Source organism: Eulemur rufifrons, chromosome 19, assembly GCF_041146395.1.
Source record: "Eulemur rufifrons isolate Redbay chromosome 19, OSU_ERuf_1, whole genome shotgun sequence".
NCBI classification, from domain to species: domain Eukaryota; kingdom Metazoa; phylum Chordata; class Mammalia; order Primates; family Lemuridae; genus Eulemur; species Eulemur rufifrons.
Window position 1 is genome coordinate 34,101,161 of NC_091001.1, and position 26,192 is coordinate 34,127,352.

At 40.3% G+C, this 26,192-nt stretch overlaps 1 protein-coding gene across 4 annotated transcripts in view; it reads right to left on the reverse strand.

Annotated features, from left to right (window-relative positions):
- Positions 1–25,780, reverse strand: part of LIMS1 (LIM zinc finger domain containing 1) — a 45,061-nt gene extending 19,281 nt beyond the window's left edge. For 3 of the 4 annotated variants that reach the window (XM_069495301.1, XM_069495300.1, XM_069495303.1), the window contains exon 1: positions 355–736. In XM_069495301.1, the coding sequence (XP_069351402.1) occupies positions 355–536 (182 nt within the window). In that variant the 5' untranslated portion in view covers positions 537–736. Of the gene's footprint in view, positions 1–354; positions 737–25,640 lie in introns of those variants that run through there. The other variant, XM_069495302.1, reaches the window with a different exon arrangement.
- Positions 25,781–26,192: the final 412 nt, after the last annotated feature.

The following is a 26,192-nucleotide window of genomic DNA, read 5'->3' on the forward strand; positions in this document are numbered from 1 at the left end:
TCCATTATAATCTTAACAACAAAACCTCTAAACCTCCCCCATGGCTGACATAATGAAAATGTACTGCTCTCAGAAACCTACTGGAGACAAAGACTTTGCACTCTGGCTGCAAAGGTAGCATTTCCCCTCACACCCGCATGTTTCCAGTGGAAGTTTTAAGTGACGAGCCAACCTTTCTGCCTCCCTGGAACATGCTGTGCTGTGAGCTGCCCTCAGAGCCCCTAGATTACGCTGGAAAATCCCCACCCAAAGTCCAGTAAATAACACTATTAGCTAGGTCACAAAGGCTTGTGGGTCGAGAGCTCATGAACCCAAGACCTGGAAGAGGGCCACTCCAGGACAGGAGACACTCACAATTTCGCGTAAAAGTCACAAAACTCCTTGTAGACTTTTATGTCACTGTGCCTGCGCTGCAGTTTGGACACAGCCCTCTCGTCTTCATTTCCATTAGCCTCGTGGACACTGTTAAGGACGGTTCCGGGGAGCTCTTCATTCTCAGGGATGACGCAGGGGCGCACTCTGCCTGGGAAGGCCATCGTGGGTGCTTGAGAGCTCTGAGCCCAGGGCCGACAGTGGCAGGACACAGAGACGGAGAAACAATATCCAGGCCTCCCCTGCTCCCAGCCAGGGTCACTCCCACTCTTCCCACACACGTCAGCCCTGGCTTGCCAGGGTCGCTACTGCTGCTTCACGTTAAGAGCTCAGCAGCACAGCATCAGTTGGCACAGGAGTCCGGATTTACTGAGGCTTTCTGTGAGTTCTAAAAAACACTCCACAACCTAGGGACAGAGTCTTTGTCGGAGCAGCCTTCCCAGTGGACTCCGGCCATAAACACTACCACAGGAAGAGAGGGCTGCTTTGTAGGTCTCCAAGAGAGTGAAATATTCACGTGCCCTGGGTATTTGGTACCAGGCTTCAACACGAGCACTGTGCTTCTTGACTTTGGTAGCGGAAAGAATGTTTTGGAGAGCTTGTAAAACACACCCCAATGATCTCTGAGACTGAGACTGCTGGCACACTCTGAGGAGCCTCTGAACCCTTCCCTGACCTGAGTTTCCACAATCCCAGGGCATAGTTGCCAGCCGTACCCTACGGCTGCCTTCCTCCAGAAGTCTGTGAGCCTCTGAAACTTCACTCTTGGCACATAGCAAGAGTCCAATGATGCTTCAATGAATGGACACAAGTGGGAATACAAAAGAGCTGCAGTTTAGTTATAACGCTTCTATTTGACCCCAGCTAACCTTGTAACTTAGGTGAGCCAATGTTTCTGGGCCTTTCTCATGACATGACTAAGGAAGCCATTATATGCTTTGGCATTCTTGCCACATTCAGTCCACACTCCGGTCTCTTGCCATTGTGTCAGCAATGACCACAAAGATGAAGCAGCACCTAGGCCAACAAAAGGCTGAGCATCTCTCTCAGGGCCCAGTCCCCTCTGCACAGTGTGCCATCCCACCAAAAGTAAGAGACCAAGGGGAACTTGAGAAAGAAAATCTACAGAACAGGCACAGGGCACACTGCTGGACAGAGCAGGTCACACCAGAGATAGGAGAGCCATGGAACCAGCAGCAGGCAAACAAAACACAGCTGAGACTTCCAAGAAATAATTATAAATAATGACACTTAAGAGCCAGTAAGTGCCTCCCCTCACATAACGTAATCCCCACCACATCCCTTTCAGATAGGCATTATTTACAAATAAGGAAACAGAGGCACAAAGAGATTGCATACCTAGTAAGTAGGTGGTGGAGTCAAGATTTAAACCTAGGTAGCCTGATTCTAGAGCCTGTGTGAGAAAGTAGCTAAACATAATTACTGGGAAGCAAAAGGTTAACCAGAAAAGATCAGGTACTGGGTACAAAATGGGACCAGAAGCAGAAAATGGGATCAAGTCTTCCCACTTTGAACCTAAGATCTCAGAGTATGGGGCAGGGACACAAAGGCTGTGGGCTATGGACCCTCCCAGGTCCACAGCCTATGGCTGCTAGAACAAGGGAATCACCATTTTTAAATAGGAAAGAAACTGTGAACTAAAATAAAATCTTAAGCTCCCCCCAGGGGATTGAATGGACCCCCTCTTGGCCAAGGGGATACCCTAAAACTGAGTTGCTGGCCATGAGGAGGGAGGTCACCATGCCTCATCATGTACCCCTTCCCCTTCTTGGAGACATCCTTTGTGACTCACTAACAGGCCTAAGGCTATGCAAGACAAACCTGCAGGTCCTCAATTTACAGAACAAATCACCTGAGCCTGGGTATCTGTTCCCTGGCTAGTCTCTGATTAACAGACTTCCTTATCTTAGCTTAAAAGATTCCAAGCCTTTAGACAAAGCCTCATTTCTTTAACCAATTACAAATCAAAGAGTCTTCAAACCCACCTGCAAGGCTTCCCCCCACCTCGAGATGTCCCCACCTTTTTAGGCCAAACCAATGTATGCCTTCCATGTGTTGATTTATGACTTTACACATAATTCCTGTCTCCCTGAAATGTATAAAACCAAACTGTAAACCAACCACAGTGAATCCACTTGCTCAAGGCTTCTTGGGTGTGGCTCTGGGCCATGGTCCTCAAATTTGGCTCAGAATAAAGAATAAACCTCTTTAAATTATTTTACAGACTGTGGCTTCTTTTCTGTTGATAAAACAACTACATGGTTTAATTTTTTTCCTTTTTATTTATCTACATTTTTTAGTTTTTAGGTTTCTTTTTCACAATGACCATGTGTGTTACAGAAAGCTCAGCACTTGTCTTTGAGGGCACATCAGAAGAATGAGAACAAATGGTTTGAGGAGAAGGAAAGAGAAGTTTATTACTTTGCTGGCAAAGTAGGAGGATGGAGACTCCTGTCTGAAACGCCCTTGGTCCTCCCAATAGGCAGAAATACAGAGCTTTTAAAGGGTGGGTTCTCAGCTTCAGGCAACTGCTATTCAACTACAGTTGATGATTCTTCATCTTTTAAGACAATCCTGTGACCTCCACCCAGGACCTCCCTTTACCGGGTCTTTACCAATGGTAGGGCTGAGCCATCTCCTGTAGCACAAATAACAAAAGACTTAACGTGCAGTTCCCAACCACTGGCCTGAGGCAGGGATGCAGGTTTTAGTTCTCAAAAAGGAACGGAGAATATTTTGAAGAGACAGAAAATGTTTTCACCATTTTTTTTTCCAGGCCATTCCCTCTGTTACACTGAAACAGAGAGAAGAGGCAGAGGAGGTGGGGAGAGGGAGAGAGAGAGAGAGACAGAGAGAGAGCGCGCGCGAGCGCCATGCACAAAGGAGACAGAGACAGGCTGAATCTGAGACCAGCAGCATGAGGCAGTGAGTGAAGGGTAGCATGGCAGGCTGGGGAACCACACACGCCTTCTGCTGGGATTCTCCTTCACACAGTGTCCCCAGTGATGACACCTGAATTACCTATAGTACAGGAGCCAAACCAGGAATCCGACATTGGTACGATGCGTGTATGTAGGTTTATCATTTCATCATGTGGGCAGATTCCAGTAACCACCACCCCAATCAGGATACAGGACTATCCATCACCACAGAGATCTCTTTCACATAATCCCCGATAGCCATCCCCCAGCCCCCACTCCAACACTCCTAACCTCCGGCAACCACAAAGCTGTTTTTCATTTATATAATTCTGTCATTTATAGAATGTTACAAAGATGGAATCATACTGCATGTGATGATTTCAGGTTGACTTTTTTCACTCAGCACAATGCCCTTCGAGATCCATCCAAGTTGCTATATATGTTCATAGTTGTTTTTTCTTTTTTAATTGCCTAGTAGTATACTCCAGGGTATGGATGTATAGTATTTAACCATTCACCCACTGAAGGATATTTAAGTACTTTCCAGTTTTGAGCCATTGTGAATAAAGCTGTACAGAAGTTTTTCAGTTTTCACTGGGATAAATACCCAAGTGGAAATGCTGGGTTGTACAGTAAGTGCATGTTTACTTTTTAAAGAAACTGCCTGTGATATTGTGATTTATAATAAGGCATATATATTAGGTCTCTGCCCCCATTTCCTGGCACACAGCTCCTAAACCCCCTGGAATCTCTGAAACAATAAGTATCTTTTGTATGCTAATGTCACTGGTGGCTAAGGCTCCGTCCAGGATAGCTTCAGGATGGGGCTGGTTGCCAGGGAAAACAACCCTGTGATCAAAGGGTTAGAACTTTCAGCTCCAGCTTCAACCCCAGAGAGGAGAGGAGCTGGGGACTGAGCCAATCACCAGTGGTCAGTAATTTAATCAATCATGCCTACTAATAAAGCCTCCATAAAAACCCAGAAGGACAGGGTTGGGGAGCTTCTGGGTTACTAAACACACGGAGGTACCAGGAGGGGGCACTCCCACAGACGGATTGGAAGCTCCACATCCTTTCCCCATACCTTGCTCTATGCATCTCTTCCATCTGGCTGTTCTTAACTCTTCGAGTTATGCTATGTAAGCATTATTAAGGGGAAGCAGATAGGAGCCCTTCCTTTTTTCTGGTTTCCTCTACTTGCAGCTAGGACTATGTTAATGAGCGTTCTTGGCACACAGTAACCCTAAATAGAACTCTTCAATAGAAGTCACCTCAATATGGATTGGTTTCATGATCAAAGGTATCACATACTATGAAAATATTTTTAAACTGTTTAATCAATCAGGGCAACAGCATTTATATGGCTATAAAACAGATTTGTTCTGTCTCTTTGTTTACAATTTTGCCAGATCTCATTGTTTCCTCCTTTCCTTTCTTTCACTTACGAATATCCTGGGAGCCTAGAGGGAGAAGGGAGGCTGAAGTTCTGAAAGGAGAAAAGATGGACAAGAAAGAGCTAGATCATCTCCTATCACTCTCTATCTCCTTCCCATTAGCCTCTCCTTAAGAGCTGAAGACCTAACCAGTTGATTCTCAGTATAAATAATATAAAGCAAAGAAATTCTCTGCACCTTACACAAGCTACTTACCCTGAAACAACAAACGAACTAAAGTGAAGGTTCAAAGCCGACCAAGAGGCTTACATGTGTCCTCCACGGCAACCGTGAGAGTAAACAAGTGCTTGGATTTTAGGGGCTAGGGACAGCACGAATGGGCTGCCCTTTCTTTGGCAACCATTCTGGTAAGGTCTATTTCTTCTTGAAAAGTAATTGTTAGCACTGTTGCACTGTTTACTTTACATCATGCCTGAACATGGAATTTGTACTATGTGCTCATGATGCAACAGACCCAACAGGGCACTGAAGTATCTAGCCCACCATCCTTACAAGTGAACACAAATCACAGCCTCTGCTGCTCTGATAGATAACACAGTTGGGGAAACAATACATAGATATATGTGGTTTCGGCCATGTGAAAGCATATAATGATGCAGATTCTAGTTCAGTGCCCAGTGCTGAGTGAACAAGGGTGTTGGTATGCCACCAGTGTCTTGAAAAAGGATAAGTAACCAAGTGGCCACAGAAAGGTTAAGGGGCACCACTCTCCTATATGGAGGCAATCACTTCTGTCAGTTAGCTACCAAAAAGCAAAGTTAAAAGAAATGTGTATTATTTTACCAAGAGGATCAAGGGAGTAATTTAAGGTCAAATAAACATGATTGCTCAAGTTTTATATCCAGGCATTTTATTACTTTTAAACCATTTTGGTACTTAATAATATCACTCTAAGAAATGTAAACAATCCTTTTAGACTGTGATTGTAACCTTCAGAAAAAATTTTATGGGAACTCCCTTGATTGAAACTACTACTGCCACTAGAGTGGCATCAAAATAGCCCTTGAAGTAATGTGGGAGGCTATTTTTTTAAAAATACCAATATGTCAGTTTTGCCTTGCAGTTCTGTTAGGTGGCTTTTGCCTGAGGCTCTCAATTCCCGCAGGTTATTCCTAAGGTTCTATAATCTAATCAACTCTCCATCACCACAGCTAATCTGAGTCTCTGAGAGGTCCCAGAGGACAGCTCTGAACCCTAGGTCTTAAATCCACCCAGAGTAGACATTTCTATTTTATGAAAACAGTTTATGAACTCATCATTTTCTGGTCATCTACTGTGTGCCAAACTTTATCACTTATGGATTAATGATCTACTGTGGTGGATCTGGGACCTCAGCAGAGAGGGCCTGACAGCTTGGTAAGGGACAAACCAACCACACACTGCACACGTGATGCTAAGTTGGCCCACTCCAGTGTCCTGTCCAGATGGCTGCAGAGCTTCAGATTCCATCAGTCTGTTAACTCCATGATTTCAGCCAAAACAAACTCCACATTTGACATAACACACAGCCAAAGACAAGTACTTAACTTACTTAGAGAGATCATATAAAAAATTCACCTATTTCTAGGAGCTCAAATACTTAAAGCCTAAATATAATCATGAGCATAGTTGTCAAAATTAAAAAGCAGTTTAATAGCTGGTATTTTTAAATGAAAATTCTTTCAAGTAGTAATGACTGAATTATGTATATCATTACCAAATATTTCATTGGCAGGGCTTAAAAATCCAAACTGGAAATTTTGACCAATTGCCCCTAAAACATGAGACTCTAACATAGAAAAAGAGGACTGCTAGGTAAATGCTTTCTTCCATTCCACAAGTAGATTTGCATAGTCGACGGTTAAACCAAGCACTTGGCAATACCAACTACTAGAATGAAGTTTTTTCAACTGCAATCAAAGGCTTCTGTGTGGTACTGGCATACTCAAATTGCTGGGGTGGCCTGGTTAAATTACTATATGGCAAAATGAACTGTTTCCACCATAATTCTCTATCCCATTCAAATGGAAAATTTAATCTGGTTTCTCCAGACTACTATTAATAAAAACAAAATAATCATGAAATACAAGTAAAGATAATGGAGCTGAAAAGTTCTTTCCCATTTCCTAGCTTCCAGGACAAAGGTACTGTGTTTTCCTTCAATAGACAGTGAGGAAACAGACAAAGGTTGGCCAGAAAAGGACATGAATTTGTAATGAATATGCCAGTTTGCCTTGTCTGTTAAAATTTTTTCCTAATTCTTGATTGCATAAGCAAAAAGAAATTATTCATAACCATGGAGGCAAGAGAATGAGAAAGAAATAAGGTGCATTTTCTCAAATTAGCTTAAAATAAAGAAAACTGCCCATTTTTTTACATGTTTGCACCAGTGTTGTGTCAAGGGAAAAGAAGCCAAACTCTGTAAAATAATTTAAAGAGGTTTATTCTGAGCCAAGTTTGAGGACCATGGCCCAGAGCCACACCCAGGAAGCCTTGAGCAAGTGGGCTCACTGTGGTTGGGTTACAGTTTAGTTTTATACATTTCTGGGAGACAGGAGTTACATGTAAAGTCATAAATCAATACATGGAAGGCATACATTGGTCTGGACTGAAAAGGTGGGACATTTCAAGATGGGTGGATGGCTTACAGGTTATAGTTGGGTTTGAAGACTCTTTGATTTGTAATTGGTTAAAGAAATGAGGCTTTGTCTAAAGGCTTGGAATGTTTTAAGCTAAAATAAGGAAGCCTGTTAATCAGAGACAAGCCAGGGAACAGATATCCAGACTCAGGTGATTTGTTCTGTAAATTGAGGACCTGCAGGTTTGTCTTGCATAGCCTTAGGCCTGTTAGTGAGTCACAAAGGATGTTTCCAATAAGGGGAAAGGGAGCATGATGAGGCATGTCTGACCTCCCTTCTCATGGCCAGTAACTCAGTTTGAGGGTATTTCTGGGGTCCCCTTGGCCAAGAGGGGGTCCTTTCAGTCAGCTGGAGGAAGAGCTTAAGATTTTATTTAGTTCACAGTTGCTTATTGGAATTATTATCTAAGTAGGGCAGAGCCACTTTGGCTTTGTTATAGTATGTTAAAGATAACTGCAGAGACTAAGTAAAAAACATACAAATTATCACTTAACAAAGATGAAATGACCAAACTAAATTATCCCCCTATGTACCATTAATGCCCCATCCTAGGGCCCAAACCATCCCAAACACTCAACCAAAGTCCAGAAATTACAATAAATTTGTCACTGGGTGAACACTATTTGCATCTCATTGTTTGCAAGAAGATCCCTTTGAAACAAAACTTATCTAAAAATGAATAGTCCATCTTTGGTGTTGGAGATAGATTTATAGCATCCCAAATTTTATGATATTTTAAGAAGTACATTCATTTCCCTCATTAGGAAAATGTATGAAATGCTATTTAATCTCAGGTTGAAAATTTTCAGGCAGCAAACTAGCAGGCCCAAATTTAGTCCTAAAATCAACAATTAAAATACAGTGTTTCCAATAGAATACTATCCAGCCATGAAAAAAGATTGAAATTCTGTCATTCCAGGCAATATGGATGAACCTGGGGACACTATATTGAGTGAAATAAGTTAGGCATGGAAAGAGAAATACCACGTTATCACTCGTATGTGGAAGCTAAAAATAAAGTTGAGCTCACAGAAGTAGAGAATATAATTATGATTACTAGAGGCTGAGAAGGGTAGGAGGGAAGGAAGGACAGAGAGAGGGTGGTCAAGAAATACAAAATCACAGCTAGGTAGGAGGAATAGTTCTAGTGCTCTACAGCACTGTAGGGTGAATACAGTTAACTATAATTTATTGTATATGTTCAAAAAGTTAGAAGAGAAGATTTTGAATGTTCCCAACAAAAAGAAATGATAAATGTCTGAAGTGATGGGTATGCTAATTAAACTGATTTGATCATTATACAAATATTATCAAAATATTACTATGGACCCCATAAACATGCAATTATTACATGTGAACTAAAACTAAAAGGAAAAAATATATAGTGTTTCCAGTAAAAGTGGATGAGGCAAAAATTCCTTCTCTGCCATTATGTTAAATGAAATAAGCCAGCCACAGAAAGACAAATATTGCATGTTCTCACTCATGTGGGAACTAAAAACATTGATCTCACGAAGGTAGAGAGGAGAATGATGGTTACCAAAGGCTGGGAAGGGGTTGGAGGATGAAGAGAGGTTGGTTAAGGTACATATAGATAAAAGGAATAAGTTCCAGTGTTCTATAGCACAGTAAGGTGACTATAGTTAACAATCATTTATCGTGTATTTCAAAATAGCTAGACGATTTTGAATGTTCTCAACACAAAGAAATGATAAATGTTTGAAGTGATGGATATGCCTATTACCACAATTAGATCATTACACATTATATGTATGAAAATATTATATGTACCTCATAAATATGTATAATTATTATGTATCAATAAAAAAATTCCTCCTCTGGCATGTGAAGGAAGACTGCCTTGGTTTTATTCTCGAAGCCTACAGGCAGAGGAGAGGTGGCCAATCACAGGAGCCACAGGGAGAGGTGTACCAGGGGACAGACCAGAAAAGGTAGGGCCACCCTCGCTCTGCCTCAGTGTCCACAAGGATCCTGTAACATAAACCAGGTCCCAGAAGCACTCTGCAGTGTCAGAGATACTACCCACAACAGGCACAAATTATTGTAAATAAATAGTACAGTTACTCACCATTAACCAATTTAAAAAATACTGACAGCCTAGTTAGCGGCCTATTTCTGGTGAAGTACCTCTCCCTGGATGATCTCTACAAAAGCTTCTCAAAATGATCTAACCAACAAATAAATATCCACCCACAAAGGGCTCTGTGAAGGACAGAGAGTGAGGGGAGGGTGGAGGAGAGCGATGGAAGTGAAGCTCCTCTCAGCATTCTCCCTTTTCTCCATGATACTCTCTGAGTGCCTCTGACACTCTGAGGACACTCTCACTGCCTGCAACTAGCCACCCTATCTCTATGATACTTATCACCCAGCATCTCACCATAGAAAGAAAGACACAAGGCTAGACCAGGAAAGCAGCAGAACATGAAGCAAAAGGGCTCAATCATTCATTGCAGGGCACCAATAAATAAATGATATGAACAACGGGCACCCTCAGTCTGTTGCAAGCCCTGATCTATGGATGAGTAAGGATTCTGGGATAGTATCACTGGATGGCACTGTTTTGGTTTGGTAGGATGAATCTGTCCACCCCATTAGCCTAACAGTAATAGAGCTTATTATAGAAAATTTCTAAAAGGCAGAGAAGAATCATTCATATTCCTGCCAGCTAGCGACAAGCACTTTAACATTTTGATCTCTATTCTTTTTAAATACATGTACACGTATACGATTTTAAATAAAAACACAATTGTTGCAAGGTGACTGTTTAGAATTATCTTTAATAGTGATGATTAATATTTTTAGTACTAAAATATTTCTAGTACTTTGCATCTAAAAAGATATAAAATTCTCTGGATGAAAACCACTGTCCTTTTCTCCTGAATTTTCTGCCTATCTGAGACCTGCCCAGTCCTCAAATGTCTGCTCAGGGTCTTTTCTGAGAGGCCGTCTTTGAGCATCCCAGCCCTTACTGATCTTCTGTTCAGCAGCTACAGTACTCGCTGTGTGTCCCATTCAGTGAGCGGGTAAGATTTCAGTAAGATTGAACATTGTGTTCTGTATATCATAAAGGTCTACCTCATCTCCTCAAGAACACCATGAGCCCTTTAAACCAAAAACTTCTATCAAGTCTTTATACCCAGATGGCACCAAGCATGTTCTCATTGTGCAATTAATCAAATGGACATCTTGGAAGAAGCTGCTAGACAGCAGGACCGGAGAGGGCAAAGAGGAGGCCTGCAGAGGGCGTCTAGCCAAGGGCACACCGAGAGGGCCACATCCCTCCCAGACACCCAGGCAGCTCAATCCAGTTCATGGCCTTCAGTGTGACTTTCCCTCCTCAGGAAAGACAGCTCACTTAACTGGAATCCCTGTGGTTTGAAATCAATAAACTCTCTCAATTTTTTTCTCCCTGTGGTCACTCAAATAAGCAGAGTGCTTGGTCAATTAAAAAAAAAAAAAAAATCTTGAAACTGTCTCTGTAGCAGTTCCTTCATGTTCAAATTATTTTTCCCTTTTGTTCTTACTTGTGACCTACTAACATATATTCTCACCCCTAAACATCTTTTTAAAAGATATTATTGTGTCCTGAGCAAATAGACAAATTTGAGGAAGCCTTGTATTTCCAGTATAGAAGAGCAGTATTTTTAGCTAAGAATGTTGACCTAAGAGAATGCCCAGATTACCAGGAAAACCCTTCCCGTGTATGCAGGAGCTCCTAATATGGCGATGGTGGCCGTCAGCACCAGACTTTCCGGCTCTGAATTACATTCTTATTTTAGGTCTGATTCAGCCAAGGCTATCTCCCTGGACACTGACCTTGAACTACGTTGGTAGAGGAAGTCACTGGGAGTTTTTATTTTGTGACTAAGCTTAACATGGGGTCCACTTTCCTCAATGATAAAGTAAAAAAAAAAAAAAACCCTGAGAATTTCAGTATGGAAGAACAGAAGAGAAAAACATTTTACTCAAGTCAAGTGAAAACAATGAACACTTTCAAATTCAAATTTACACATCTTTCCTTGCAGTTATTTTCTTTCTGACACAGATCATGTTTTAAGTATATCTGAGTGCATTTTAAACAGCATTTGAAAGTATTGGCCAGGATCAAAGGAACTAAAAATAATTTTTTTTGTGTTAAAGTTAAAAATGTTTCTACTCTTCGACTTCAAATTTTTTGAAGTGCACACAGAAAGGCACGGAATTATTTTAGCCAGCATGACTTAGATTTTGCCACAAAAGAAAAGAGATGTGGAAATGATGTAGGGTCCCAGGAGGCCCGACCACCAGCAGCTGGTGCCAGTGTAACAGCAGCCAGCTCCACCCAGGGCTGCAGCTTCTCCTGTGAGCCTCTGAAAGCTCTTCTTCTCTCCTGTCTTCAGCCTTCCTCTCTCCCCACAGAGCTCACCATCCTCTGTCACAGAAGGAAGTTCTGGGTTTTGAAAGTAGTTCATAGGGCTACACAGGAAGCTCTTGGTTCAATTCCGTAGTTCTTCTCAAGAAGAAGTATTCTATAAATCTAGTAATAATATATTAAAATTACGTTAATTATGATCTCAGACAGACCCACTCATTTCCCTTAGGGAGAAGTGCTGGAATATTTCTGGGCGCTGGCGATGGAGTTACTGATGCCTCTGTGAAGTCCCTCTGCCCTGCGAGCAGCACAGAGGCTATGTCAGTAGAGGGCGCTAGAGAGACACTGTAGGAGGAAGGGGTTTGCTTCCAGATCCTGCCAGCTCCTGCCCTGCAGGGCGTTCTCCGGGCATCAGGCTCCTGCAGGGCATGGTGTGCAGCAGCAGCTTCCCTGGCACCAGCCCGTCGGTGGTTTTGCAGCAGGGTGCCTCAGGCTTTGGCGGTGCAGGGCAGCCACCAGCACCCACCCCCTTGGCATTCAGTTCTGTAGAGGGGAGGGTGCCTCAGGTGAGATACCTCACCATGAACAGCCTCCCCTGGCACCCTAGAGGGAGGATTTCCAGTGAGCTGCACCACCTACTTCTCTGCCATTCAGAGAGGCCTGGCAGTGTTTCCCTGGGGTGCACAACAGGGGCTCCTCCTTCGGTGCTTCAACTCAGCTCTAGGGGTAGTGGCTGCTCCTTATAGCAGCTATTCTTACACTCTTTTGCTTTTTCTCTGCTTACTATCCAATCCCTTATTAATCCAACATCCTGTTAGAGTTCATAATTCTTTCTATCTTTATGTTAAACCTTTCCTATTTAAATTACTGTGTGAGTTTTCTCTACTGACTGGACCCAGACCTGCAGAAGAGGCCTATGTCAGGATTCTGTCGCTGATAGTTCTTAGACCTTTTGGGCCCTCCTCTGCTATGAGGCACATGTTTCACGTAGCAACTTAAAATATCTGTATTTGCATTCGAATTTAGGAGTGGTTTGGCAAGTAAAAGTACAGTGTAATAAAATGGTCAGTTAAAGGGGAGTTCAAGTCAGTCCACACCATAATTTGTTTCTCTAAGACAGAGGCCAGAAATGGACTCACTGTTCAACCCAGGGCCAGAGGATACGGTAGCCCTACACCCCCAGAGTCTAGACCAGGCACCCCTTCCTGATGGCACTCTCTGGCACTAGTGGCCTGTCTGGAGGCCAGACAATGTGGGTTCCTGTAATATTTACACACTGTGTTGCCCTAGCAAAGAGGCAAACAGGGACACACACCCCATGTCAATCCTTAAGAAACAAGAGAATAAAGGAACCTGAGGTCTTCAGTTAGCTCTTACTCCTCTCGAAGATTATAAGGAGGGTGATAAGAACAGCAAGCTTCTCGAGCACTCTCTATATACCGACACACTTGGTTGTGAGGTATTCTGGGCTGCTTTACTGTGAGAGCTACACATGCCTTCTTAACACAGCCATTCCTGGGTTTCCCTTTCTGTCATATTACTCTTGCAATATAATGCAGTGGCCTTTCTAAACAGTCCTTCAATTTAAGAATATTTGTGATGAAAGGACCTCTTTAACAGTTACGTGCATGGCATCTCTCCAGAGGTGCACCCATGACAAGCAGGCAGCATCAGAACGCAGAGCTCCAGGGGGGAGCCAGCCCTGGGAGGGCTCTAGGACTTGCTTCACACTAACGTCGAGGGCAATGTTCTATATGAGCTTCTGTTTTTTCTGAGGGGATTGGGCAATATCTAAAATATAATATTAATACAATAATAGTTTGGACAATTTCTGTTACAAAATGAGCTTTCAAGAGATGAAATGCCATCTCATTATCCCTTCTCTTTCCTTAGCCTCTACCTCTCTCTCAATCCTCATAGATATAAAAATTAAACTGAACAGTGGGCATGCCGAATTAACGTGAGTCACTGAAAATGAGTGCGGTGTGAGAGCTGGCAGTGGCCACACCAGAGAGCAGCAACTGGCCCCTAGTCACCCTTCCCTTCCCTTTATAGTCATCCTGGTAGAAGAAGACCCTGACCTGAATGAAACGGGCCAGCGATCAACTGACTTCATCTGAACTTCGTTCAGCTTGCCTCCTCCCTCTCCATTCTTACAGGAATCCTTGGGGACATAGCTCCCTCCTCCTTCCCCTGGAGCCTTGCTTCTATTCTGCCACAAAGAGGGCATAGCCAGCATCCAGCACCCACCTCAACCACAGACCTCCAAGAAATACTATTTCTAAAGAACAGCATGCAAGAGAGAATCAAGAGAAAAGCTTGGGGAGAGAAGCACCACCATGGAGCTCAGGGAGATTATTTTATGATAGTTATTTTTGTAGTTGAGACACAAAGACAGACACACATACACATCTGTCTGTACCTCTTAACATTTAATTACTTAAATATTAGAACATAAAATGAACCTGAAACCTTCCTGACTGTAGGGCAATGAAACTCCCTGCTCTAATCCTTTTATAAACACAACTGTCGCCAGGCGTTTTAGTGCAGGATGGCAAATGTGCACTTGCACAATTCTGGGCCTACCTAGTCCTTTAATTGAAACCTCTAACCAAGCATGAGTAAGGCACAAAACAGAACAATCTCCTTCACAGCAGTTCATAAATAAGAAAGCAAAAATGTAATCAAAACTAACTTGTCATGAGGCCAAATTGCTAGGCTGGGAAAACAGAAAGAACAAATAACTGGGCTTCAAAGAGCTTAGAATGTATTAGGGGAAAACAAATCAAATGATGAAACACTAAGAATGGTTCAAATAAACTAATAAAATCATATGGACTGAATATAAGTAGAAGAGCTAACCGTCTAATGATAGTATCTCTACTGGTAGTATCAAAGGCCACGATTTGACCCTATTTAAAAGCAGTGGTCATTTTTACTCTTCTATGGATAGCAATATTCTATTAGGGACATATGACCACATGACTATTTCAAGAGACAGTTTTACCTTTTTAGATAAAATTGCTCTGAAAAAGGAAATTCTGTGTTAAAAGAATAAATAGGAAAAAAAATCACTAAATCAATCACTAAGAGTTAATATGCTGGCAAAAACAGAGGGAAAGAACAGGAAGCAATTTGAAAGGGCAAAACCAAAATTTTACATTGCTGTTATGATCAAACATTTAATAATCACATGGGATGCATGGATGCTTCCTGGACTGGAAGGGGAAGGAGAAAGGAAATCGCCTAGTACAGTTTATTAACCTGAGCACAAATACAATCAGAAGAACAATATTATAATGGCTCACAAGGCAACGTCAGTGTTTTCTCATTCAGAAATCAATGTGTATACTTGTTATTCAGGTACAGATTGTCTCTAAGTAAACTGCTTATATAAATAGACTTTTAAAGGTCAATTTACCTTCCTTTTTGTTTAATATTTTCATCTAAATTTAGGCAGCCTGAGTCAGCATTCCAGTGTTCCAAGGCCAAAATCCCAGGGGCTCATGTACAGTTCTGCAGAAGCTGCTTAAGTCATGCCATAACTCACATTTTGGTACTACAATAATATCTACATTCTTTCTTTTTCTTTCTTTCTTTCACCCAGGCTAGACAGAGTGTAATGGTGTCAGCCTAACTCACTGCAACCTCAAACTCCTGGGCTCAAGTGATCCTCCTGCCTCAGCCTCCCAAGCAGCTGTGACTACAGGTATGTGCCACCACGCCTGGCTAATTTTTTTAATTTTTAATAGAGATGGGGTCTTGCTCTTGTTCAGGCTGGTCTTGAACTTCTGACCTCAAATGATCCTTCCAACCTTGGCCTCCAGGAGTTACAGACGTGAGCCACTGCACCTGGCCTCCTTCTTATATTTTCAAAGCCAAGGAGGCAGAGAAAGAAGTCAGGAGGCTTTTTCTCTGGCCCATTTACCATTCATTTGGCCCTAAATGTCATTTTGTGACATAAGGTCTGGTACTGCCTGACAAAGAACAAACTGTCCAGGACCACCAGGACTCTAAGTACCTGCTCCCTTGGGTTTTTCTTCACGATTTCATCACACTTTCTGTGAATGGCCTTTATGTGACCTTGAGACACCTTGATCCTACCTACATCTTCCATACTCAAGCACTTAACTTTTAACACTGTGTCTTTAAGGCAGAAAAGATAGCTGAATTCAACAGACGAAATCACTGACACATGGTATTTAGGAAGCAAAGAGCAATTAAGTTTCTGCTTTTCAAACATATGTGGCTTTCCAAATAGTAAAAATGGAAAGCATCCAATCATTTGATATTTAAAATGAAACATAATAAATCCTCCTTGAGTAGCTCTACATCTGTTAATAGCAAAACATTTTCTCCTTTTATAAATCATATTCAGTTGGCAAATGGAGAAACTCAAGCTCCTAGAAATAACTGACTTGTAAAAGTCAATTACTAAGTGGTGATCTAAGACATCGGATTCAGTCTCTGGCTACACTCACTCTTTACAGCTATCTTAAGTGCCCCACATTCTGTGAGCCAAGCTCATCTTTTCATGATAAATTTAAATTGTCTTACAAATGAAATAATTCCATCTCTGCTCATGGAGATTATGGTATGTTCATATTTCTGAATCCAATCTCTTTACCCCTACCACACTATGAGAAATTTCACTTTCTAATAATGTTAGGAAACATTGTTCTTTTTCAACACAAAATATGAAAGGTTAATAATTACCATAGGCAGACATCCTAGATTAAGGTAAAGGATCCTCTATTTCTTTCTATCCTTTTTCTCCCACTCATCCTCGAAATTATACATTCCAGAGCCACAAGTGGTGAAGAATCTGGTTTAGAATCCAACTGACATGAAGGTGGCTGACAGCACAGGGAACCTCGCAGGGCTTTGCTATATCTGACTACTGTTATAGATGTCTGGATGGGTCACAATCACCGATAAGCCCCAAATAAATGAAAAATTACAACATGATAGTTACATAAGAGGGAAAGGTTAAAGCTGTATTATTCATGATACATATCTCAAAAGTGCTTAAACCTTTGATTATCGAAGACTTCAAACATGTATTAAACTGGTGAGTATAATGAATCCCACTGAACCATTACCCAACTCCAACAGGTATCAAATCATGGTCAATTTGTTTTATCCATTCCTCAACCATAAAATATTTTGAGGCTAGTTCCATACATTACATCTTTTGATCCAGAAGTTCTTCAGCATGTAAGCATGATGTAATTAAATTTTTATTTCCTACAGTCGTATACAGTAGCACTGTGAATTTTGAAGGAGACTCGGTACAGTAATGCCTAAATTCCACTGTTTCAAAATCACACACTCTTAAGTGAGGGCAGGCTGTTCTCTATGGGCTTTCAAATCATGCTCTTCTAAGCTGCGAAGGTGTGGCAGCTGCCACAGGACAAAGGGAGGTCATCAGGAAAAGAATCCACAGTCTGGCCACCACACCCCTCCCCTCCTCACAGCACTTCCACAGAGCATGGTGATTCTGTTTCATGCACCGGAGTCCCCAGGGAAATCCTGTCTGGGGAAAAATGACTCTTTGAAAAACCCTTTCTTTTTACATCTGGAGGAAACTGAGGTTCAGAGAGGCCCAAGTTACAGTTCCACTTCCTCATATGGTAAATGAGCTCACGCAAGTCATAAAAAGACGAAATGTCAAACAAATATAGTAACTACCTACTCCTTTTCTGAGATTCTCAAATAGAAAGTCTGCTATGTAACTCATATTTGCATTCTTTTGTCTGTTCTTATGACAATCAGAAGCTCTAAAAACATTCACTGGTTTTCTGAAATGGTCTATTATTTATAGATCTATTTCTATTATGAGTGAAAGTTAGCTCACTGGTAGCTGAATCAATCAATCTCAGGCTCTGTCTCCTCTCTTTCTTTCTATGTATCTCAAAAGACCATCCTAGGTTCAATACAGAGAAGAAACTTTTTGAGAAACAATCCTGTAAGTCTTTCTTTTCTCCACCCAAACATGGCTGAAACATTACAAATCAGAAGCCCACATGTTAAGCTCTGATCTATTTATAGTTCCACGCATGCTCACAGTTCTTCCCTGCAATACTGCCATTTTTTTATTCTCATTACCTCTGAGTAATTAGAATTCTGACAATAAAATGTACCATTTCATCTCAATACCATTCGACAATATCTTCCTTAAATAGTTATAATAGCAGATGGCAATACAGAGATGTAAAAAGATGATGGCAAGAAGTGTCTGCTAAATTACACAGTTGGTTATCGTGGTCACCAAAACTATCAATATTGCTTAAAGCACATATGACAAAAAAAAATTCTATTTAAAAAAAAACTGTATAAAACTAATTTCTGTCATATTTATCTTCAAAAATAGATGCACTGAAATTTTTCTCAACATTTTAAAATACATCAAAACATACTCTGCACTACTTCAAATAGATAACAAGAAACTTTACTTTGGGTGGGGTTTTGAAGGAGCTGTATTTACAATCTTATTTTTAAAATCCCTATTTATGCTACATTCTATTATCTTTTAATGGTTTAATTTGGGGGGAAAAATCCAAATACTCTATTCTGATTTTACTGCCTATACAGCAAATGATCCAATAAACTGCTTTCATAGCTCATTTTACTCAATTATTCATTCACAAGTGTTAACTGGACATCCATTAGTTTAAACCATGCCTGTTGCTAAATGAGAGTCAGAAATGACTCCTAACACCTGGACTTACTTGATAGTCACCTTCTCATGGATGGTACCTGCAGTCATATACACTGAAGAGCTCTGGGAAGAGCTGAAGGGAAGACAAAGGAAAAACCGAAACAAAGCACTACTACTAGGAAAACTAGGAAAAGGCAGTGCTGGGGAGAGGAAGAGAGGAGGAATTTTTAAGAAGTATTATTGCTATCAGATTTTAAGGAGGACTGCGTACTGGCTCAGTAATCCTAGCACTTTGGGAGGCCAAGGTCGGAAGATGGCTTGAGCCCAGGAGTTCGAGACCAGCCTGAGCAACATATTGAGAGAGATCCCATCTCTGTAAAAAGAAAATAGAAAAATTAGCTGGGCACAGTGGTGTGTGCCTGTAGTCCCAGCTACTCGGGAGGCTGAAGTGGGAGGACTGCTTGAGTTCAGGAGTTTGAGGTTGCTGTGAGCTATGATGACGCTGCTGCACTCTAGCCTAGGCAACAGAGTGAGATCCTGCCTCAAAAAACATTTCAAGAAGTAAAGGGAAAGTAACCTGAGTTGTGGTGAAGACAGAAACACAGGGAAAATACAGCCATGTGATAAAAAAAGCATAGATTGGAGTGAGGAGGCATCCACAAGCCAAGGAACACGGAGCACTGCCAGGAAACCCTGGAAGCTAGAAGCAGCAAGGAAAGCATCGCCCCTTCAGGTGTCAGAGGGAGCATGGCCATGCTGAGAGAATTTCTGATTTCTAGTGTCTAGAACTGTGAGACAATAAATTTCTGATGTTTGAAGCTTCCCAGTTTATGGTACTTTGTTATGGCAGCCCTAGGAAACAAATACAACCATTAAAAAAAAAACCCAAAGGAGTTTAGTATTTATGTGAAACATATTTAATAATAGTTATTTCTAAAAGATTTTTTTATAACAGAATATTCATGTCCAAAGTTTGTTTAAATCACAGAATAGCCACTGGGTCACAGATACATAATAAATTGCTATGTTTCCAAGATACATAAATACATATAAAATAAATAGTACTGTTTCATTTTAATAGCATCTACCAAAGTATTATAGGTAAAACACAAGGTTTGGTCAACTGTCTTTTTTAATTTTTATAATTGATTTATACCTGATACTTCAAGATTTTCTTTAAAAACCAACATGAAAGTAACTACAATTATTAAGATCTTAGAATTTAACTGTCATAGTAAATCATTTAGAAAATTTAATGTGTATTGACAATACATTTATAGATTGATTCTGTTAAAGTTGAAGTTGGTTCATTCCTAAATGTCTCTCGTCAGTGCAGAAAAACAGAAAGGCAATCCTTACCAAAAACTTTTCACTTATTTTTATTATTTCTTTAACAGATCTAATTTTTAAGCAATCAATAGTGCTATTTTTAATTTCTGCATACATTTCACTAATACAGTCATAATTGCTTAATGACGGGGATATGTTCTGAGAAATGTGCTGTCAGGCGATTTCATTATTGTGTAAACACCATACAGTATAGTTATACAAACCTAGATGGTACAGCCTGCTATGCACCCAGACTAGTTGCTTCTAGGCTACAAACCTGTACAGCGTGTTACTGTACTGAATACTATAGGCAACTATGACACAACGGCAGGTATTTGTCTATCTAAACATATCCAAACATAGATAAAGAAGAGTAAAAACATGATATAAAAGATAAAAAATAGTACACCTGTATAGAGCAGCTCCATTATAATCTTACAGGACCACTGTTGTATAGGTAGACCAAAACATCATTATGCAGCACTTAACTGTATGTAGAAATATTTTAGGTGACAGAGAGAAAAATATACTTTCCTTCAGAATATAATCTTTCCAAAACTATTGAATGAGAAAAACGAAATAATCATAATCTATACTCTTGTATATGTATCCCTCTCTTAGGCATCTCTCAGTACTATATAAATTACTATATAAATTATAAGTTAATAACAAAGACTAGAAAAGTAGAGTGTAAAGTTTAATCTAGAATAAAAGAGGTACCTCTAAGCCAGTTTAGCTTTTCATTCCTTTATTCGTTCAATGAGAAATAGACACTGAACAGTGACTACCTATGAGGCACTGTGGTAGGTGCTAGAGATGTGAAGGAATTAAGGTAAGTCCTCTGGTCTTGGAGAATCCCCTCTCTGTGATGTAGGGGAGCGATGTGAGAAGGGGTGAGGAGAGCTGCCTGCAACACCAATTATTACAATATGAGTACTTACAATCAAACACATACAAGAAAGCACTACTAACTTTTAAAGAACAACACTAGCAAATTGATAGCTCTCCATACCAAATAGAAAAAAATATTTTTTATTAATTGTGTAATCTGCTTGTTCATTATTAGGAAGATTAAATGAAATGTGCTCTCACTGAACCATCAAATAAAGAGAACAGATAATAATGGCAAAGCTGCAATTTTATCCCCCTAATTGTCTAATAGACTGTATTTCTTTTTTTTTTTTTTTTTTTTTGAGACAGAGTCTCACTTTGTCGCCCAGGCTAGAGTGAGTGCCGTGGCGTCAGCTTAGCTCACAGCAACCTCAAACTCCTGGGCTCAAGCGATCCTCCTGCCTCAGCCTCCTGAGTAGCTGGGACTACAGGCATGCGCCACTATGCCCGGCTAATTTTTCTATATATATTTTTAGTTGTCCATATAATTTCTTTCTATTTTTAGTAGAGACGGGGTCTCGCTCTTGCTCAGGCTGGTCTCGAACTCCTGACCTTGAGCGATCCACCCGCCTCGGCCTCCCAGAGTGCTAGGATTACAGGCGTGAGCCACCGCGCCCGGCCTCTAGATTGTATTTCTAAAACTAAAATTCGAACATAGTCAAAAGATAAGCCAAAAGCAATCAGCAAATTGCAAAACAGGTATGCAAGAAGACTCAAATCCTAGGTTGACCTACTCCAACTTCACCTGAATTCTGAATACTAACTTATTTGAATCAAGGACAGGATTTTACAGCCTCTAGTCCTTTTTCCTTCCTTACAGGATCCCAGTGCAGGAAAGTCCTTAACACAGTGCCTGGCCTGTAACAAGGGCTCAATAAATGGTAATATGTTAGGAATACATGATCTGAGTATTCACTCTCAAATCAAGGCAAGGACATTCCCACCACTTAAAAATGATTTTATATGCTTTATCTAGAAAGATATGAACTTGGAAAGGTTATTTAACAACCAGAAAGTAAAGGCTACTTTTTCTTTGCACTTCCATTCCTGATTATCCTGATCCATCCAGGAATCAGAAGGACACTTCAAGGTCACTGCTGCAGGAAAGGAGGACATGAACAAAGTCTAAGGCGTGAAAAGCTCATTGCTACTGTCCATCAATTTTACATTTTCACTATACTCCTAAACTATTAGGAATACAAATTCCAAAGCACATTTTTTAGGTTCACATTCTTTTCAAATGGCCAACACAGCCCTGATTTTATCTCGGCATGATAAATCTAACTGGGAGGCGGGGGAGTGGGGAGGGCAGAAGCATAACCAAAGTAATAACAGGGAAAGATCTAAGGGTTCTTTATCTTAGGGCTGGACCAGGGGTCAGCCCAGGTTTTCTGTGAAAGGCCAGATAATAAATACTTTTTATCTTTGTGGGCCACACTGATCTGTGTCACAACTCAACTTTGCCAGTGTAGCACAAAACCATCATAGACATACAAATAAGCATGGCTGTGCCACAATAAGACTTTATTTATGAACACTGAAATTTGAATTTCACATAATTTTCACATGTCAAGAATATTCTTTTTATTATTTTTTTCATCCACTTAAAAATGTAAAGTCCATTCTAAGCTCCTGGGCCATATAAAACCTCAGAATGATAGTTTACCAACCCCTGTGTTAAACTATGCTTTGAACAGCCAGGAAAGATTTGAATTTTGAGGTGTCCCTAATCAGTTATTTACAGATCCCTTATATGTGAGGCAGAGCAACAGGGACTTTGAGAATTTTAAAGGGAGGAAATGGCTCAAGTGTGTTTGTCATTAAGGTATCTTTAAAAAACACATAACATAATTTAAAGGATAAACAGTTAAAGGAGTAAGCAATATATATATGGGTATATCTTACATGTTATTTTTGGGCATCAAAGATTTCAGGGATAAAAGGGTCAATTCTCTGTAAAGCTCGGAGGCTCAGGACTATTTCTGAGCCCACTGGAACAAGTGTGAGTTACTTCACTCTAACTATAACCCTCAAACACAGTGGGTAAAGTTCCACTGTACGAAGTATGCGAATAATGTAAGTTTCAGGTTATATTAAATACTTAAACAAAAATCTATAAAGCCCAGTGTTTGTCACACTGCCTTTTACACTATCTGTTTTGGACAATTTCAAGTTTGAAGCCAGAACTATATTCATGGGTATTATAGTGCTCTTTAAATACTTACATTTTATATTTCAGAACACAGCCTTTTATTTAAGCTTAAGAGGAAAAAAAAAATGTTTTCTGGCAGTGGACATGGCCCTTTTCAAGTTATTTTGTTGAAGTCCACAAACATGGCAAGAAAATGATCATGTGACTAAGAAGGAATGAGAGCAGGAGTGGGTCTTATGCAATACTTAAGACAGCATGAAAGATGTTTGATAGTACATATATTCAAAGTCAAATAATTGCTCAAAGGGAGAACATCTGTTGGTCATATTTGATGTGCCAAAACATAGTTATTCCTTGGCGGGGAGGGACTGTGTTTTATTCACCTTTGCATCTTTATTTTGCACATAGTAGGCATTCAATGAAAATTGGTTAAATGATGCATTAACCCTATGGCACTATTAACTCTATGTCACTATTCACAAGATAATATGCCACCTGCCTCACTAAGTTAGTGGTGAGAATTTTGTGAGAGAATAACAATAAGCAATAATGATAGTTATTTTTTTATCTCCATTTTAAAGAAGAACAAACCAAGGCTCAAACAGACAATGTAATTTGTCCAACTGAGCGGCACTGAGCTTGGATATACCTAATATCAAAAGCCTCACCCTCCCTGACTCCTATTAGAAATCTCATTTAACAATGAAACAGGCTGAGTAATATAAGCAGGGTGAAAAATCCTACCTCTCTAAACTGATTAAAGAATCTAAGCAGCCAGGTTCAGTGACTCATGTCTGCAATCCTAGCACTCTGGGACTCTCCTGAGCTCAAGAGTTCGAGACCAGCCTGAGCAAAAGCAAGACCCCATCTCTACTAAAAAAAGAAAAAAATTAGCTGGGCATGGTGACCCCCCACCCATAGCCCCAGCTACTCCAGAGGCTGAGGCGGGAGGATTGTTTGGGCCCAGGAGTTTGAGGTTGCAGTGACCTACAGTGAGGCCACTATACCACAGCTGGGGTGACAGAGCGAGATTGTCTCCAAAAAAAAAAAAAAAAAAAAAAAAAAACAACAAAAACAAGAATCCATGGGCAAACAGACAATTGCCAAATTCTCAGCTAAAATGCACTCATAAAACTCATAAATTAAGAAAAATAGTCATTCTCTCTGCATTAGGAGACAAAAGAAATGGCAGAAACCCAAGTCCCTTATATCACCAGGTAACTATCTCACTGGAATGGCCGGGAAAATATTGCTCTTTAACCCACTGGAACAAGCAATACTTAATAATTACTCTCCCTCTTTTAATTTAAATTCTAGGCATTAAAAAAAATTTAGTTGTTTCAAAGACCATTGTAACTATATAAATAACTACCTCCTTGACATATACGTGATTTTATTCCTGGGTACCTTGGTTATTGTCTGAAAATAAGTAAAAGAAGGTTGTTTTGTGGATCTTAATTTTTTAAAAAGAAAATTCCTTAGAATCCCCAAATCTGAAATTAAAACTGTTTCTGGTAACTTCACTCTTTGATCCACTGTAGACTGCAGTCTACAAATAAATATTGATTTCAGAGGTCACTTTCAACAGCCTATCTGGTTAATAATACAGAACTCAATATTTTCACTAACCTCATATACAAAATTTTAACAATTCGAACTCTGAAGCTCTCAAATTATTTAATCCAATCAATTCAGAGTTAATGCATGAAATGTAGCTAAGAGACACCTGACATAATAGGTAATAAATTCTGATGATGTTAGTATCAATAATACTCCTTTAATTCTACTGTCCTCTACAAAAATTGGTGAGTCAATAATTTTGAAATAAATGTTTCCCTCCCAAAGTACAGTTCCTGTGGTATAGCTGTCTGTAAGACAAATACAAATTTAATAAAAAAGTTTTTAAAAGCTTGTCAATTTTTCTCCTGTCAAATTTAAATAGAGAATGTAAAATAAAGTCTGAAAATGAGCGTGTAGGAAAAAGAGCAATAGTACCTATAGACAGCCCTCCCACCATCTAATCAGAATATTCAAATACTTAAATCAAGACTCCTAAAATAAAAAAAAAAGTACTAAACAGTAAATGTAATAAAAAGAAAAGTCTCTACTACAGCCTTCTGTCAGCACTAAAACAGGAGCACTTTTCATTTCAGGAACAGAGAAAATATGAACCCTTCACAGTTAACATAATATTTTAACACATGGGCTTAATGTTGTGGGGACTTTTCAGAACCTCACATCTAAAGGAAGTTTTCAGTAGTTACAACAAAAGACTAAAATTGTGTTGTTTTGGACAAATTAACTTTGAAAGCCAAGAACTCTAACCTTTTTAGCTAAAATGATCTCCAGATTTTTGATGTCTTTCCTTCCTAGGTTATATTCAATAGTGCCACTGCATTCCTTTGTTGCATATTTCAATAACAAAGGATCTCCATGAACACCCCAATCCCCACCCAAAACACCACAAACTACGCCTACCAGCAAAACTCAAAGAAAAATTCCTCACAGAAACATATTCTAATAAGTCAAAGCAAGCTCTTTAAACTAAAGGGAAAATAAATTGCTTCCAGTTTAAAATATTACTCTGGTCATTATATAATTTTAAAGACATAACAACACTACAGATTTGGGAAAGAGCTAAAACAATTTAAAGGATTTGTGAAGAAACGGGGAAGAGTTCTGGTTTTGCGCAGTTCCAATCAAGCAGTCTTGGTTGTGTTCAGTCTCTAAGTGCAGACTGAGAGGTTCCTTCTCAATGTGCACTTCCCATTACTACATCCACTTAGTAATTAATCCCGGCTGCAATTATTAGTGCCCTGACCTTTAGCCAATCATGACTTTGCACTCACCTTACCTCCTCCTCTGGTAACCCATTTACTCTCAAACTCTCCGGACGATCTCGTCTTCTCCTGTAGAGACCTGAGTGTGAAAGCTCTTTAAGCTGTAATGCAGTCATACTTCTCTCTACACATCAATTACTGACACTTTAAAGCATTTACGCTCAGCAGTGTGGCTGCCAGGGCTCAGAAAGACAGTGTCCCTTGCCGACCGACCTCAGCACACCTGACTCTGAGTTAGAAACCTCCACGCAGGCCAGGCCGCTGAAGCACAGCTTCCTGTTTCTCACTAGCACACACCCTCCTCAGCAAGGCATGACTTGCCTTATCTCTGGGCCTTGCACCTTGGGGAGGGGGGAGTCAGTGACCCAGAAGGCAGGTTACTCACACGTTTACCAATAGGCAAAATTTAACTGTTATAAATAATCATACCAACTCCATTATAAACCTTTCTGGGATGATTCTGAACTAAAGTTGGGCTAAAAAGCTCCAGTAAGGTAATGACTAAAGAAGGGTCCTGCTCCTGGGTTATTTGCCAGGAAATCCATTAACACTTCATAGGCA